General features: G+C 60.9%; 1 protein-coding gene across 1 annotated transcript; it reads left to right on the top strand.

Moving 5' to 3' along the window:
- Positions 1-2,533: 2,533 nt before the first annotated feature.
- On the top strand, positions 2,534-13,356 carry PNPLA5 (patatin like domain 5, triacylglycerol lipase; the record flags this gene model as incomplete). Its single annotated transcript, XM_081082476.1, has 9 exons — positions 2,534-2,726; positions 3,110-3,342; positions 5,261-5,326; positions 5,608-5,817; positions 7,006-7,066; positions 7,207-7,392; positions 9,344-9,476; positions 12,101-12,217; positions 12,541-13,356. The coding sequence occupies 9 exons, from the start codon at positions 2,534-2,536 to the stop codon at positions 12,626-12,628; spliced, it is 1,287 nt and encodes a 428-aa protein (XP_080938602.1). The 3' UTR covers positions 12,629-13,356.
- Between the last annotated feature and the right edge of the window lie 3,837 nt (positions 13,357-17,193).

Genomic DNA, 17,193 nt, shown 5'->3' with positions numbered 1-17,193 from the left:
TACTTTATTGAATTTTTACAGAGAGAAAGGGGAAGGGATAGAGAGTTAGAAACATCGATGCGATAGAAACATCGATCAGCTGCCTCCTGCACACCCCCTACTGGGGATATGCCCGCAACCAAGGTACATGCCCTTGACCGGAATCGAACCTGGGACCCTTGAGTCTGCAGGCCGACGCTCTATCCACTGAGCCAAACCAGTTAGGGCTGATAAAATTTTTTTAGTGTATAATAGACTAGAGTGGTTCCAAAATCAAATTTATATAAAAAGATAAACTCAAAGCGGTATTGCTCTCCACTCTTCGCTCTTCCCCACCCACCCCTTGTAAATACCAATATCCTATCCGTGCTTCTCTCTCTCTTTCTCAAAAAGAAAAGGGAATAAAAGGAGATGCATCAATATTTTCTTTTTTCCTCTTATTTCTTCTGCAAAAGGCAGCGTCCGACATACGCTGTTCTGCACTTTGCATTTGTCACTTAACTGTAAATCTGGCAAACACACCGGAACAGTTCATGGAGTTCCACCTCATTCTAGGACCTTTTATTTCTAGCCTCTCCTGAAGATACCCTTTCCACTGCTTTTCAGAGAGAGGGAGGGAGGGAGGAAGGGAGAAAGAGAAACATCGATGTGAGAGAGACACATCTACTGGCTGCCTCCAGCACGCACCCTGATAGCACCCCGAACCGGGGTAGGGAGCCAACCGCAACCCAGGTATGTGCCCCTGACCTGGAATTGAACCTGAGACCCTTCGGTGCGTTAGCCAGCGTTCTGACCACTGAGCATGCGTCCAGATTGAGGACTTTTTTTTTTTTAAAGCACACACTCTCCCGGGGAGTCTGTGACCCAGAATGCCAACTCACCTGCCCAGTGCCACCTGCAGCTCCCTGTCTTCCCACAGCTCACCTTCCTCTCCCCTGGAAGTCCCAGGGGCACCCACTCCCCATGTGCCCCTCCTCCCACCAGCCTGGGCCGCCTCTCTGACCCACTCACTGTGTCCTGGGGCCCAGTCACCGCGTCTGCCGGGTCCCTGCCTCCAGCCTCCCACACTCAGGCCCTGGGAGAAGCCCTGTCGTCCTGACTCCTGCAGAGAGGCCTCCCTCCCTCAGGCAGGAGCTCACGGCCTGCGGCCCAGTCCCTGTGGGCGCCTCTGGCCTGAACTTGGGCTCCCCCATCTCCGCGTCCTGCCCCCACCCCGCTCAGCCTCTTACTGGCAGAGCTCTCTCGGGGCCCGGGTTTTATCTCAGTTTCTTCATCTGCAAAGTGGCTTGGCGGTGCGGTTCATGTCACAGGACTGTTGCAGAGCTACAGCACAATGCCCTGGGAGACATGCTTACCCCGTGCCAGGGAGGCCAGTGCTCCCCTCCCCCACAGCCGCTCCAGAGCACCAGCCCGCCTCCGCCTCCCGGGAGAGAGGCCTCCAGGCGCTGTGCACCCTGCAGGGAGCTGTGTGGTCCTGGAGGGTCTGCCCTCCTGCCTGCCTCCGCTCCATCTGGGGCTGGTACAGGGCAGCCTGAGCAGGGGTTCCAGTCCGGCTGGCAGGGGTTGGGGTCCAGCTCTGCTCCCCGCTTCCCAGCCCTGTCCCCGCCCCTTCCCTTGAGCTCCTGGGGTGCATGTCCTGCGTTTTGCTTTGCTATTTCGTTCATTCTCCTTTCCTCCCCAGCTCCGTGCCCCTCGCCTTCCACTCCCCATAGACGGACTCTCATATATGGGGCGGTGGCCTCCCAAGCCCTCTTCCAGGCAGTTCATGTTTATTTAGAGAAACACATGCGAGGCCTCAAGCACTAACCCTCATCGGTCTTTGGCCCATCAGCACCAAGGCTCGGCCCTCCGCCATCCCCCAGCGGACTGCCCCTGGCGGGTGCTCATCCACGGGGGCGGGAGGGAGGGAGTCCGTCAGACCCCCCTCCCCCGCAGCCTGGGCCCCTCCCCTGGGCCCGCCCCGTCACCCTTGGGAACACACAGGGAATTTCTCTCGAGCACTTCATGCCGCGAGCTGCCCCCAGTGGCAGGATGCGGGCAAGTTGGTGCCAACCAGCCGGACGCGGGCACGGAGGTCCCTAGTCACACGGCGTTGCGAAGGCGACTCCGAGGAGAGCGCGTGGCACGGGGTGGAGCCTTCTGCGCCGCCCTCGGCCGCCCCGGGCCGGGCAGTGTTTGGGGGCAGAGGTCGGGCGGCGAGTTGGTCCCGTTTTCCCGGGCCCCGTCCCCGGGTACCTGGGGCCGTGTACCCCGTGACCCCGATGCAGGGCAGGCTGTGGGGGCGGCGCTTCTGGGACACACCTGGTGCGCACCTGGAGGAGAGGGGGTGGTCGCAGCCCGGGGCTTCATTGGCTGGGGCGATGGGCGACACCGCCCAGGGGCCAGCCGGGCACCAGGGGCGGGGCCGGCTCTCCCGCTGAGCTCCACATCTGGGCTGCCCTGCCCCGCGCCACGCCAGACCTGCGCCCCACGTCCTGCGCCCCATCCCGCAGCGCCCGCCACCAGCGCCCCGTCCCCGCCTGTTCGGACCTGCCCTGGTCCCGGCCCCACCGCCATGAGCTGCTTCGAGGTGGAGGGCGACTGGAGCCTGTCCTTCAGCGGCGCGGCCTTCCTCGGCCTCTACCACGTGGGCGTGGCCCACTGCCTGCGGGAGCGCGCCCCGCGCCTCCTCCAGGGCGCCCGCCGCATCTACGGCTCCTCGGTCGGCGCGCTCAACGCCATCTGCATCCTCATGGGACAGCCCGTCGGTGCGTCGGGGCCCAGGGGGGCGCGGGGAGCCCGGATCTCTCAGCCTCCTCGGACGCTGATTTGGATGGACCAGAGGGGGCGGGGGCGGAGGGAGGGGTGTCCCAGGGCCCGTGCGTCCTGCCCAGCGGTCAGTGCCCTGTAATGCATCTGAGAACCTGAGCACTGGGGCTAGGGTTCCCCCCTTTTCACAGAAGAGGGGTGCCACGCTCGGAGCCAGGAAGATGCTCTGAGGGTCACCTGGGGGCAAAAGGTGGGAGAGAGCATTTGAACGCAGGGCGGGGCACAGGAATCCCTGGCCCCCAGGAGGGAAGGCCAGCCTCCCAGCCCGCAGGGCAGGGCGCCTGGTGGCTCAGGAGCTGTCCCCCCCCCCCCCCCCCTGCAGAGTTCTGCTGCGACCGGCTGCTGGAGCTGGCCAAGCAGGTGGAGCAGCTGAGCCTGGGCGTGTTCCACCCCGCCTTCGCGCCCATCGAGCACATCCAGCGGCAGCTGCGGGCCCACCTGCCCAGTGACATCCACGTCCGGGCCTCCCAGCAGCTGGGCATCTCCCTGACCCGCTGGCCCGACGGCGGCAACGTCATCATCACGGACTTCGCCAGCCGCGAGGAGGTCATCCAGGTGCGTGGGCTGGGGGCCTCCGGGCCTGTGGCAGGTGGGGGGACGCCAGCTCCTACCAGAGCGACTTTCGGGCACTCCCCGGGGGCAGGCGCATCTGCAGGGTGAGGGAGGCGTCGAGGGTGGGGGCAGTGAACTCGCAGCCCTCAGCTTGTTTACAAAACAGGGGGGCGGTGGCCAGGTGAGGATGGACAGGTGAGGTGGGGGACCCTCAGCTGCACACAGCTTGGCTGGGGAGGGGGCAAAAGTCTGTTGTTTTTTAAAATTGATTTCAAAGAGGAAGCGAGAGGGAGAGCTAGAAATATCAGTGATGAGAGAGAATCATTGATCGGCTGCCTCCTGCACGCCAATCCAGTAGGGGATCGAGCCTGCAACCAGGGCATGTGCCCTTGACCGGAATCGAACCTGGGACCCTTCAGTCCACAGGCTGTCGCTCTATCCACTGAGTCAAACCAGCTAAGGCCCATTTTTTAAAAAATCAGAGCCCCCCCAAAGGGGCTGCTCTCCAGAGAGGTGCCTGCCCAGCCCTACCCCACCCGGTCCTCCACGCATTTCCGGACACAGTGGGCAAACATTTCCTGAGGGTCTGTTCTGTGTCATCACCGTGACAGTAACAGGGAAGGACAGACCGACATGTCGCCTGACTCCTGGGGCTTCTAGTCTAACGTGTGTGGGGTGCAAGGAAGGACCACATCCGCCCGAACGAAGAAACAATCCAGGACTGAAAGAAACAGGAGTGTGTGACGGCCGGGCGGGGATGGCGGATGCTCAGGCAGGGGCACAGGTCCTACCCGGGGAGGCCAGCCAGGAGACCCCTGCTTCCCCCATCGCTGCTCTGACCCCTCCCCAGCGGGGTCTGCACCTTCCACGCAGCCTGGGGCCCCTGCTTCGCCCGGGTGCCCCCAGTCCCAGAACGGGCCTGTGTCTGAGTCTGTGCTGACCTGAATTCTCTGTGCAGGGAGGGGCCAGTCCCTGGCTGCGGGCTGTGTCCACAGCTTCCCCAGGGGGCCACAGGGGACCCAAAGGGCATCCCACCATCTCTGCCTGTGTGGCACATAGCAGGGGCTCAGTAAACATTAGCTGCTGTCACTCTGATTGTTACTCTGTGGGAACGCGGAGCTCACCTGGGTCTCCGTTGCTCAGAGCTGGGATAGGTTCTGCATCCCCGAGAGAGCTCAGGAGGGATTCTCCCAGGGTTCTGCGGGGCAAGGCTCTCCGCTGCAGGAGTTTGCTTTCCCCCTTCTGGCCAGTGGGCGGCGCTGGAGACATTTTGGGTGTCACACGATGAGAGTGTGTGTGCGCCTCTGTGCGTGTGTGTGCGTGTGTACACTGCTCGCATCTGGGGGAGAGGTCGTGCTACACAGCCTTCAATGCGCAGGACAGCGCCCCCACACTGCACAGCGGCGGACTGTCCAGCCCTGGTGCCACTGATGCCACTAGCATCAGAGTCCACGGTAGGGTCTCTTACGCAGGACTTGTCAGAGCCTCTCTGGGAAAATAGGCCATGCTTTCCAGGTGGGTGGAGAAGTCAAGGTTTCTCGTTGGAGGTGCATCTGGTTGGAATAGTGTCCAAGGAACGCACGTTGGGCGACGTCCCTGGACTCTCGCCCGAGCATTCCTGGCGGAGCGGAGAAGGAGGAGGGGGACCCGGTGCCTGTCTGTCCCCGGGAAGAGCTCCGGCAGCAACCCCGGTCCGCAAGGGTCCGCTCAGCAGGAAAAGGGCGGAACTTGAGACGGGCCTGCGTTCAAACCCCTTAACCCTGAGAATGTGGCTGGGACAATGGCCCCTGCGCCTCAGACCTCTCCTGGGACCCAGGACCGATAACACCCACGTGGCGGGCTCTCCTGGGGTTAGACGGTGCTCGGAGCAGTTCTGAGCAGGAGCGTGAACAACTGTTCCCGTGGCCTCTTGTCTTCCCAGGCCTTGATCTGCACCCTGTACATCCCTTTCTACTGTGGGGTGATCCCCCCCGAATTCAGAGGGGAGGTAAGTGGCCAAGGCCCTGCCCTGTGCTTTCAGCCCCAGGCACCTGCTGGGGAGAGGTGTGGGTGGAGGGCCCAGCACACCCTGAGCACCTACTGTGTGCCAGCCTCGCCCCTGCTCCTGGGCTGCTCAGAGAGGGTACTCTAGAGTACCCTGAGCTCGACAGACCTAGTGACTGGGACAGCCACAGGGTCACCGGCTGCGGCCCGTCGCTGGCCGGGTGTTCCTCACGGTGTGGCCGGAGGGCGGGCGTCCTGAGGGCAGCACTCCTGCCCCAATTGCAGCGCTACTTCGACGGGGCTCTGAGCAACAACCTGCCCTTCTCGGACTGTCCCAGCACCATCACCGTGTCGCCCTTCACCGGGACGGTGGACATCTGCCCCCCGAGCACCTCGGCCAGCGTGCTCGAGCTGAACGCCTTCAACGCCAGCTTCCAGTTCTCCACCAGGAACTTCTACCTGGGGTTCACCTGCGTCGTCGCGCCCAGCCCCGAGGTAGGCCGGGCCCTGGCGTCCAGCCTCGAAGGGGCGAGAGCCTCGGCCATGATCCAGGGCCCCGTGTCAGACTCTGTGCCCCTGAACCCTCCCCGCAGCCTCAGGGCCGTTGAGACACATATCCCGAGTCTTACAGCCCAGGTCTCGAACCCGCAGCCTGAAGCGCCCCCTGAGCGGGCGTGGCGTTAGACTGGCGCCCGCCGGGGCAGCGCCAACCCTGCTGGGCCCGCCGTGCTCCCCTGGGTCAGGCTCTGTGAGAAGGCACCGTTATCATCTCCGTTTCTCAGGAAAGGACACCGCAGCTCAGAGAGGTTAAGTGACTTGTTCGAAGTCACACAGCCCAGAAGCTGCAAAGCCAGGTTTCCCAGCCTCAGCCAGCCGCCGGGCTTCCTCCTGCTGCCCTAGACTCGGCCAGATGACCCGCTGTGTGGAGGCGAGGCGCACGCTCAGGAAAAGGCGGACAACAGACCCACTTTTCCTGCTTTTTGCCCCTCAGTATTTCTGGAAAATAGGTAGTTTGACAACCAACAGGTTTTCATCAGAAGGTGCTCCTCCCGCCCCCAGCCGGGCTCCCCGCTGTTCTCCACACTCTCCCGGGTGTGTAGGGTTTAATAACATAAGGAACAAGCCGTGGGGCACGGGCTCATTTTCTCGGACCTCCAGAGGGGGGTGGACAGACATCTCAGCCCGTTTCACAGACAAGGCCGCGAGGCGCTCAGGAAGGTCGCGTGGCCGTCCGAGGTCACACGGCGAGGGGAGGCGGAGCCACTTCCCGGCCCGCAGGGGCCTCTTCCCCACTGGGGGGCTCTGACCGAGCAGCTGGGCAGGGCCCCAGGGCTCCTCGGCCATCTCAGGCTGGTCCTGGCAACGGAGACCGAAGAGGTCCATCCTCCACTGACCTATGGGCACCAGGCACCGTCCCAGGCACCGTCCCGGGCATCCTCGGCCCCAGGAGGGCACTGAGGCCAGAGAGGGGAGGGGCTGGAGCGGGAGCCCCAGCGGGGGAGTCACAGTTAGGGAGTGGAGGGAGGAACCAGGTCCCTCCCGGCCCAGCGCTGGGCCCAGGGCCCTTGCACGGTCTCCTGGGGAGCGGCTGGAATCACTCCCAGTTGAAGACAAGTCTCGGCCTGTGACCGTCAGCCTAGGGGGGCCGGGCCCCCCCATCCCCCCTGACCTGTGTGTTGGCAGATGTTGGTCGACTACTGCAGACAAGGCTACCTGGACGCCCTGAGGTTCCTGGAGAGACGCGGTGGGTGACAGCGCCTCAGAGCGGAGTTTGGCCTTGAGAGTTGCCCACAGGGTGGCAGCGTGGAGGGGAGGGGCGGGGAGTCGCTGTCACCAGGAGGCTCTGGCTGTGCTGACCGCCACATCCCGCCTCTCGCCGCCCAGGACTCACCAAGGAGCCGGTGCTGTGGACGCTGGTGTCAAAGGAGCCCCCGGCCCCAGCCCATGGGACCCGGGACACTGGCCAAGACGGAGGCCAGAAGGCCGGCCTGTCGCTCAACTGGGCGGTGCCCAGTGTGCTGGTCAAGGACGTGCCCAACTTCAAGCAGCTGTCGCCGGAGCTGGAGGCCGGTACTGCCCTCCTCCCGCACTTGCTCACCGGCAGGCGCTGGCACTCCGGGGCACGGCACCAGGGGCTTGGGTGGGCCCTGCCCTGGAGGCACTCTGGCCTGGAGGAGGGCGGGACTCTTTTTGAGTTCCTGCTAAGTGCCAGGGGTGCCAAGGGGCTCTTACATGCGGTGCCACTCACTTCTCACTACGCTGCAGGCCTGAGGGGTTTCCTCACCCCATTTCCACGATGAGGCTACAAGCTCAGGGCGGGGAGGGACTCACCAAGGCCTCAGAGCCTGCAGCTGGGGGATTCGGACCCAAGTCTGTGCCTGAGAAAGCCCAGCCTTTGCCCGCTGCCCGGGGGCGTGGGGGGTGGGCAGGAGGTACTAAGGGGCACGGGGGAGGGGGGCACATACGGAGGATCTAGACTCATTTCATCATCTCAATAATCCTCTGAGGGAGGCACTGAGTCGTCCCCACTGTACGAATGTGGAAACCAGAACACCGAGGGGTTAAGTGACTTACCCAAGGTCACATGGCCAGCACATGGCAGAACGAGGCATTCTGCGTGGTGACCTAGATGCCACAGCTGCAATCACAGGTGTCCCACAGCCACCTGGAATGGTGCTGGTGGGGGTGGGTTAGCATCTAAGTGAAACATGCAAGGAGCTAGCCAGGCAAAGCGAGGGGAAGACAACAGCATGTGCAAATGTCCTGGGGTTGTGTGGAGGGGAGAAGAGCTGGAGGCCCCCGTGTGTGTAACACAGGGGTTGAGGGGCAAGGAAGCAGAGACGAGCTTAGAGAGTCTGGGCAGGTTGGGTATGTGGCCTAGAGGAGAGAGATGGGGCCACTGAGGGGTTTACTGAGGGCAGCCCCTAGTGATTACTGCCCAGCGAACCGCAGGCCCAGGCCCGTCCATGACTGACCAATGGATCGCTCTGCGTGGCTCCTTTATTGTTAGCTTGGGGGGACAGGCTGAGAGGCAGGAGGCTGGGAGGAAAGACGGTGGTGGTGAGGCCAGAGCAGGGTCAGTGAGGTGGGCGAGGGGGTGGAGGGATGAGGGACCACACAGGGCACGCAGAAATGGGCTCCAATGTGTGCTGAGCCCTGGGTACGAGATTGCCGTTCTGCAAACCTGGCCCCATCCCCGCGGCCACACTGGGGCAACAGAGAGCCGCCTCTTCGATGGGGCACTGCAGCCTGCACCTGGGGTTGGGGAGGGGCGCCCCCTTCCGGGAAGGGAATTGTCATCCGGCCTGGCCCTCACTGGCATCCCTTAGTCCTCACCTACCTGCCAGGAGGTGGGTCCTGCCATTACGGGGAAGCAGCCTAGGCTGGGGAAGGGAAGAGATGGTCCAGTCCAGGCCACGGCAGGTCATCTGGGGGCTGTCTCGGACTTGCTGTATGTGCACCCCGCCCCCCCCCCCCAGTGTCTGTGCCTAAAAGCACCGGCCAGAGTCAGGTTGGGGGCAGGTGGCTGTGCCATGGTCTGGCGCAGGAATCTGGCCTCTGGTTCTGCCCCAGCCAGGACGCAGGCCCCTCCCACCCGGTCAATGAAGGGGCTAGAGGGCTGTGGAAGGGGTGTCCCCGGCCGCAGCTGCAGCCCTGCTGTGGTTAGTAACCACTGGGCTACTGTTATGGAGGGAGGTGTGGTGTGGGCACCTGTTTCTTCTTGGGCGGCCGCCGCAGACTTTCCAGAGAGAGGGCGGGAGAGGGGTCCATCCTGGCCCTGCCTCCTCCTAGCGACGGCCTTTGGCAAGTCCCTTCTCCACTCTGAACGTCTGCCTCCTCTTCTGAGAAAGGGGCACACCCTGCCCATTTCTCGGACGATGATGAACAGCTGAGGGCCTGGCCGCTGCTGGCTCCCAGTGGGGGCCTGCTCTGTGTTTCTTGCTCTGCGGGTGGGGGTGGGCACCCTCTGAGGGCTGCAGGGTGGAGAGGAGCTGGTGGGCACGCTCCCCTTCTCTTGCAGCCCTGGAGAAAACAAGTAGGAGGGACCCCAGGCCCTGGGCCCGCTTCCGCCGCTCGACACCCGGGAAGGCGCTGACCTACCTGCTGCTGCCCTGCACGCTGCCCTTCGAGTACATCTACTTCCGGGGCAGAAGGTGAGGCCGGCAGGGGCTGTGGTGGAGACCAGTGCCCAGGGCAGGAAGGGCGGCTGGCACACCAGTGGGCAGAGCCTGGCTGGTCTCTCCACGCTGCCGGTGTTGGCTGAATGACCCAGAGGGCCCTTGGGGGCTGGTTCGGAGGCTGTAGCTGCTGTGGACCAGCCGGGGCCTCCTGGTCAGCGCCCCGGTCCCTCCTGTCTGTAGGACCTTGGGCCCATCAGTCAGCGCCTCAGAGACCATGTGCTATTTTTGAAAATAACTCTAGGGGCTGGGCTGGCTCAGGTTTGCTGTGCGGCCTCGGCCAGGTCTCTTACCCTCTCTGGGCCTCAGATTCCTTTTCTATACAACAAGGCTCTTCCATGGCAGGCTGGCTGTGGCTAAGCCCTCTCTACTCATTCTAACTCTGCGGACTAGTGTGTTGTTCATTTATTCCAGTAAGAGTCCTTGAGGGCTTACCAGGGGCCCGCCCTGGCTGGAGGCTGGGAGGCAGCACTGACCCAGCCCCGGTCCCTGGCCTTGTGGAGCCTGGCGGGGCACAGGTCATCACACGTTCGCTTGTGTAACCACCGCTCTGCCTAGAGATGCCTAGGGAGTCTCCACTGGCTGTGAACCCGGATGGCTTACACTAGGCCAGTGGTTCTCAACCTTCTGGCCCTTTAAATACAGTTCCTCATGTTGTGACCCAACCATAACATTATTTTCGTTGCTACTTCATAACTATCATGTTGCTACTGTCGTGAATCGTCATGTAAATATCTGATATGCAGGATGGTCTTAGGCGACCCCTGTGAAAGGGTCGTGCGACCGCCGAAGGGGTCGCGACCCACAGGTTGAGAACCACTGCACTAGGCACTGCCTAGTCATGGAAGGCTGCCTGGAAGAGATAACTTAAAAATTTTTTTTATTATTGATGTCGAGAGGAAGGGAGAGAGAGAGGAATAGAAGCATTGGTGAGGAGAGAGAAACATTGATCGGCTGCCTTCTGCACATCCCACACTGGGGATCGAGCCCGAAACCCGGGCATGTGCCCTGACCAGGAATCGAACTGTGACCTCCTGGTTCATAGGTTGATGCTCAGCCACTGAGCCACACCGGCCGGGCTAGAGGAAATAACTTTTGAGCTCTAAGATGAAAGACAAATAAGAATCCACTAAGCAAAGAGGGAAGGGAAAAGCATTTCAGATGGATGGGACAGCATATGCAAAGGTCCTGGGGCAGAAGGGAGTAAGGCTCGTTTGAGGAGCAGAAAGGGAAGCCGGTGTGACTGGACCTACAGGTGGAGAGCTATCCAAGATGGGGCTGGGGAGGCGGAAGGGCTAGGCACACAGGGCTCTGTAGCTGTGCGAGGAGGGTGCTCTTTACCCGACGGTGGTCGAAGGCAGCGAGGGGACACTGGTGTCCTGGGAGATCTGCATTTTAAAAACTCTCTATTCCCCGGAAGAGGGCCTATGACAGGGGCCAAGGTCTCTGTCCTGCTCCACATCGTGGTGATGACGCGGCCAGTCCCGCCGTTTAAACGGCTGGCGACGCAGAGCTGGGAGAGAGCCTTCCGCTGACCGCTCCGCCTCGTGCTGCTGTGAGACTCAAACCACAGGTTGAAATAAAAAAGGATAAAGGCGGATTCTCGCCTTTTCAGTTAAAAACAAAAATCCCCTTATGCGCACTGCTGGGGAGACCACGGGGAATGTCCTGCGGGTATTTCTGTCCCCTACACGTGGGTGTAATCATCGAGGCAGAAGGGCCAGAACGAGGGAGGTGACAGTCCGGCTGATGTGTTGCTTGTCGCATGGCACTGGGACTGTCTGCCCAGTCCGAGGCCTGGTTTAGAGGCTCCCTAAGAGCCTGCGGTGGGGAGGGGAGTCCAGTGAAGGTGCCGGCCACGCACTTTCTCTGCCACAGCTGCATGGCCGGCCCTCTGCCTGGCAGGGTCCCGTGGAAGCAAGAGAGGCTCTGGTGGTCTGTGTTTCAGGTCGGGCCCTGGCTGCTGGGCAGAGGGTGCGTGCAGGGGTGCGGAGTGGGGAGCTGGCCTGGGGAGAGTGCGTGCAGGGGTGCGGAGTGGGGAGCTGGCCTGGGGAGGGTGCGTGCAGGGGTGCGGAGTGGGGAACTGGCCTGGGGAGAGGTGAGAGGGGGACGGAGATGGGGGAGGCTAGGAACTACAGGCGAGGTGACGGTCCTTATTTGGCAGGTGAGAAAGCTGAGGCCCAGAGAGGTGCCCAGCGTCCTCCCCCCCCCCGCCCCCCCCCCCCGCCCCCCCCCCCCCCGCCCCAGGTCACACAGCTGAGAAGCCGTGGGGCTGGGCTACACCCCAAGCCAGCCTGACCCCCGACCCCTGCCCTTTCTACTCGTGCCTGTGGAGTCCACTCTCAGGGCCTGGCCACCCACTGAGTTCAGAGTCCACTCTGTTTCCATCCCCAGCCCCTCCCTCCCTGCAGGTGCCCCGTGAGGCTGAGCTGCCCCCGGTGGAACCCGTGCCTCTGGCTGCTTCTCACGCCCAGCCCTTTCCTGTAGCCCTGGTGCCTCGGGGACCAGGGATCCCCACTCTGCTCCGGCCCCGTGGGGAGGGTGGAGGGTGGGCTCAGCTGGGCCGACGCTTGGTGAAGCTGTTGCTCCCCCTCCTCCAGGCTGGTCCTGTGGCTGCCGGACCTGCCGGCCGACCTGCGGTGGATGCAGGGCGAGCTGCGGCGAGGGGCCCTGTGGGTGTGCTCCCGGCTGAGGGACCAGCTCCTCCCGAGGCTCAGGTGAGGCGCAGCCGGGTGGGCAGAGCCCAGCGCCGTCCTCGGGGGAGGCACCAGCTGCTCCGCTGACCCTGGGCAGGCAGCTCACACCGCCCTGGGCCCGGCCAGCCTGCAGGACCCTGGGGGCACTCACCATGCCCCCTGGAGCCTTCCCATCACTCCCAGCTCGGCCAGAACAGGGGCTTGGTCCTTCCTTCCTCATCGCGGGACTTGGGGGAGGAGTGACCAGGGCTCACTGGGGCCGGGCTGTCCCTCATGTCTTCCCCCTGCCCTTCCCCCACCCCGGCTCTGACCACTGCTCTCACTGGCTTCTGCTTCCTCTGCAGCCCACCTGTCTCCAGCCCGCTCCCACCAGAGGCAGCTCCTCCTGCGCACCCGGCCCAGAAGCGCGTGCCCCCTTCCCATCGGGCCTGAGGGGCACCAGGCTGGGCCGGCCCAGCGACTGGCCTCTCCTGGTCTGTCTTGGTCCTTGTCCTGGGTCCTGGGTGCCCACGTCCAGGCCTTGAGCGAGGCCTGGTTCTGACTCAACCTCCAGAGCTCAGAGCCTGGCCCCTGGCCCTGGAGGACCCAGGGGCGGCCTCCCTTCTTCCTCTCAGGCTCTTGTCCCGGATGGTGTGGGTGGGTGGCCCTCAGGAGCCAGAAGGGGCCCGCCAGCCCCCCTGCAGCCCCTGCTCCTTGCAGCCAGCTCCCCGGGGCCCAGCACATCTTCCTGGGGAGAGGCCCAGCCTGTTGGTGCGCCCAGGTCACCCGCCCCGTCTCATCAGAGGGAGAAAGGAAGCAGAAGCTACGCACATCACATCCTGGTTCTGGCACTGCCCTCTGGGGCCTGGCGGTGGCCCTGCTGAGGACAAGGGCTGTGGGGCGCCTGGCAGGGCTGCTGGCAGAGTGAGCTGAGCACTTTAGAAGGCGGGGAAGGTGCTCAGCCCTGAGATCGGGAGCAGATGGGGGGATGGGGTGCTGTGCCTGCCCTCACATCCTTTCTCTGAGTTCTCTGTCCGGCACCAGCCCTCGGGCATGACCCCCATGGTCTGCTCACTCCTCAACCTCGATCTCTCCCTTCCTACTGGGTCCACCCAGCGAGAGCCCAGAGACGGGAGGGGAGAGGAGAGAGGTTAAAGGGATTAAAATTTCTTTGGAATCCCAGCTGTGCGTGCCTCTTTGGGGTGCCCACCGGCGGCTCCTACGACACCAGGCAAGTTCCTTCCTCATCCAGTTCCTCATTTCCTGTCTTTAAAACCAGGGGTTGGACTAGCTGGTTTCCACGGGGCCTCCAGCTCTACTCTGAGCCCAGAACATAAACAGTACCACGCGGTCAGATGCAGGAGAGGTGACTCCAGGAGGGACTAGCCACAGCGGAATGGGTTTCTGACTGGGTCTTCGTGGAAGCCTAGAATGTGGGTTGGCAGAAAGTCATTCCAGGAGAGGGGCCTGTGGGGGCAAAAGCAGGCTGGGGGCGACCCACGGAGAGTTCCACTGACGAGGAATCCAAGGCTCAGAGGGGCAAAGCGCCTTGTCCCAGGTTCCACAGCCAGTCGGTGACGGAGCTGTCACTCGGGCTGCACTTTAGATACCGGGGACACATGGGGATGCCGCTCAGGACTCCTCTGCCGCAGAGAGTCCGACGTCACTGATCTTGACCTGGACCTGTCGGAGCAGGGGTGTGTTGGAGCCTGTCGTTCATGGGCCCTGGTGTCCTCAGGGACCACCCTGTGGGTGTGACCACCTGCCTGGGTCAGCGCCCTGCGCCTCAGACTTGCTTGACGTTATCTCTGGCAAGCAGGATGGTGTGTGCCAATCTGTGGCCGTGGTCACATGATGCGAGTGGGGCAGCCTGTGTCCCAGCACTAAGTCCTGGTGACCTTAGGCGTCCCCAGGCAGATACCTCAACCCCGCTGAGCTTTGCATCTCACCCGCACATCTGGTTGTGTACACTGACCGCAGGTGTGGTGATGTTAAGGGATAGCCATTACTTTTGAGTTGTGTTAACGTACTGGGAATATGTTTTCACGTGGTTCTTATCCTTTAAAGATCATCCTGAAATAGTAATGAATGAAATGGCACAATGCATGAGATTTGCTTCACATAGTCCTGCGGGGGGAGGTGGGTGAGAGTTTGATGAAACGTGAATTGCTAACACTTGGCACTAGGTGACGAGCCCATAGAAGTTCATTACACTATTCTCTCTAATTTTACGTGTTTGACATGTCTGTAATAAATGAGTACTTACCTTAAAACTTTGAGAGTACATACAAATAGGAAACTGCATCAAGAAAGCACATAAAACAAAGCAAAAGCAGGGCGACCAGCAGCCATGGCTTCGCGGAGTCACCGATGGGAAAGGGCGGGAGGGCCTGGGGAGCTGTCCGGTTCAGCACCGCGGACAGCGACCCGCGGCCGCCTTTCCGCCCGCCCGGCCTTCCAGCCGCTCAGCTGCCTCAGGGACGTCAGAGGGCAGAGCACTTCCGGGCCCACCTTACTTAGGAAAAGGCTTTTCAGGACAGAGCTCTCCAGCCCCTTCCACACCCAGAGACGGAGCGTCCACACCACCGGCAGGCCAGGCCTTGCTGGGCAGCTTTGCTTCCTAAGAAGCTTCTGTTCCCTGCCCGTAAGGATATCAGTCAAAAAACAAGCCATCATACATGTGTGTGCCTATTTCTGGGGTCTCTATTCTGTTCCATTTAAATATATGCCTATGCTTATGCGCATCCCACAGTGTCTTGATTTTATAGCTTTCCTATATAGCTTTTAGAAGCAGCTTGTTAATGTTAAAAATATATTTTTATTGACTTCAGAGATGAAAAGGGGGAGAGAGAGAGAGAGAGAGAGAGAGAGAGAGAGAGAGGAGAGAAACATCAAGGATGAGAGAGAATCATTGGTCGGATGCCTCCTGCACACCCCACACTGGGGTTCCAGCCTGCAACGGGGCATGTGCCCTGACCAGGAATTGAGCAGTGACCTTCTGGTTCATAGGTGGACACCAGCCAGGCACAGCTTGTTAATCTCTACAACAGAGCCCATTGTGATGTTGCTTGAGATCGCATAGACCCGTGGTCAGCAAACCGCGGCTCGCGAGCCACATGCGGCTCTTTGGCCCCTTGAGTGTGGCTCTTCCACAAAATACCACGTGTGGGCGCGCATGTACAGTGCGATTGAAACTTCGTGGCCCATGTGCAGAAGTTGGTATTTTGTGGAAGAGCCACATTCAAGGGGCCAAAGAGCTGCATGTGGCTCGCGAGCCACGGTTTGCTGAGCCGCAGTTTGCCGACCACTGGCATAGACTCTACAGAGGAATTTGAGGAGAATGAAACTCCTAGCACTGCGTCCTGATGCAAGATTGAAATGTAGGCCTTCTTTTTCAAAAAGCAGGGAAAATGCTACTCAAGGTACTAAAATAACTCCACAAGTTCTCAACCTGTCAGTGTGGTTATTGTTTGCTACAGGTAGTTTATGTCACCCTCTCAACACTGCATTCCTCATAGGGCACCTGCAGACCCTCACAGAGCCTGGGGGACAAGCCCCATGGCCTCGAGAACTGCCCATTGGCTGCCCGTTTCCTCCTGTCGGCTGTGGGACCCACACTTCACGCCCTGGCTGGGAGCGGGGAACTCAAGTCAGGGATCTCCCCTTCCCACAGGCCTGCTGCCCCAGCGTATTGCCACCTCCACACTAGACAAATGGGCACCTGAATTGGGGGTGGGAGAGAGGCTCACTTTGGCTGATTCACCCACCAAATGCCCCGGCTGCGGCCAATCTAGGACCACGATGACAACGACGGCCATAATCATGCCCCACTCTGAGATGCCATGGGGGGTGAGCGTCCTTTTCAGGCCCCATGGTCCGTGGGGAGGGGCGAGGAGAGAGGCTGGGCAGGGCTGGGGCACAGGAGGACAGGGGAGCGGGCAATCAGGAACTTGTCCGGAGGAGGCGGCAGTGGGTGGAATTGCCCGTGCTCCGAGGCTCCAGGTTCTCAGCACATACTCCATTACCCCGCCAGACTGCACGATCGAGCACAGGTTCAAATAAAAGGATCACGGATTTCGAGACGGTGACCACAGAGCATTAAACCCCAAGTGCAGGGCCCTCTGGGCACAGGGCCGTCTGGGGCTGCTCTAGTGGCATGACCCTCAGGCAGGCCCTGCAGCCCTATCTGTCCATCTATGTACCCATTTCTCTCTCTTTCCATAGCTGCAGTATACGTATCTATCTGCACATCTATCTCTATGTACACTATGTCTAAATCATCACGTAACCATCACTGGGAGCAAGATCCACAAGATTCCCAACAGGCTGGAGGGCACTCCTGTGTCTTCTCCCATTCAACCCTCTCCCTCGGGCCCACGCTAAGCACTGTTCTGGCCTCTGTCACCATAGATGAGGTTTGTTTGTCCCTGAACGGTACGTGAATGGGATCATTTGACATATCGCCCTTTTATTCATCATTTTTAAATATATTTTTATAGATTTCAGAGAGGAAGGGAGAGGGAGAGAGAGATAGGAGTATCAGTGATGAGAGAGAATCATTGATCAGCTGCCTCCTGCATGCCCCACCCTGGGGGATTGAGCCCGCACCCGGACATGTGCCCTGACCGGGAATAGAACCGTGACCTCCGGGTCCACAGGTGGACGCTCAGCCACTGAGCCACGCTGACCGGGCTTCTTCATCATATTTTGATTGGGAAGCTCACCTGTGCTGTTGCATACACCAGTAATTCTTCATATTTTTTAAAAACACTGTGTAGTAAGTATCCCATTGTACGAATATGTCACAGTTTAGTCATTCTATTGCCGATGGACGTTTGAGTTGTTTCTGGTTTTCGTCTAACATGTGCAAGTTGTTCCTAATTCGGCCTTTCAAGCTAGCTCCTGTGTCCTTCCCACAGATCCCTATCACTTTTAAAAACACTTTTTGGGGGGCCCAACAAGATGTTTTAGGCTCATCTTGTACTTTCTTTGCCCAGCCCTGGAATGGACCTTTTCTT

This window comes from Myotis nattereri (assembly GCF_964212035.1).
Source record: "Myotis nattereri genome assembly, chromosome: 2".
In the NCBI taxonomy this organism is placed as follows: Eukaryota; Metazoa; Chordata; class Mammalia; order Chiroptera; family Vespertilionidae; genus Myotis; species Myotis nattereri.
This window is presented reverse-complemented; position numbering and strand designations above follow the sequence as displayed.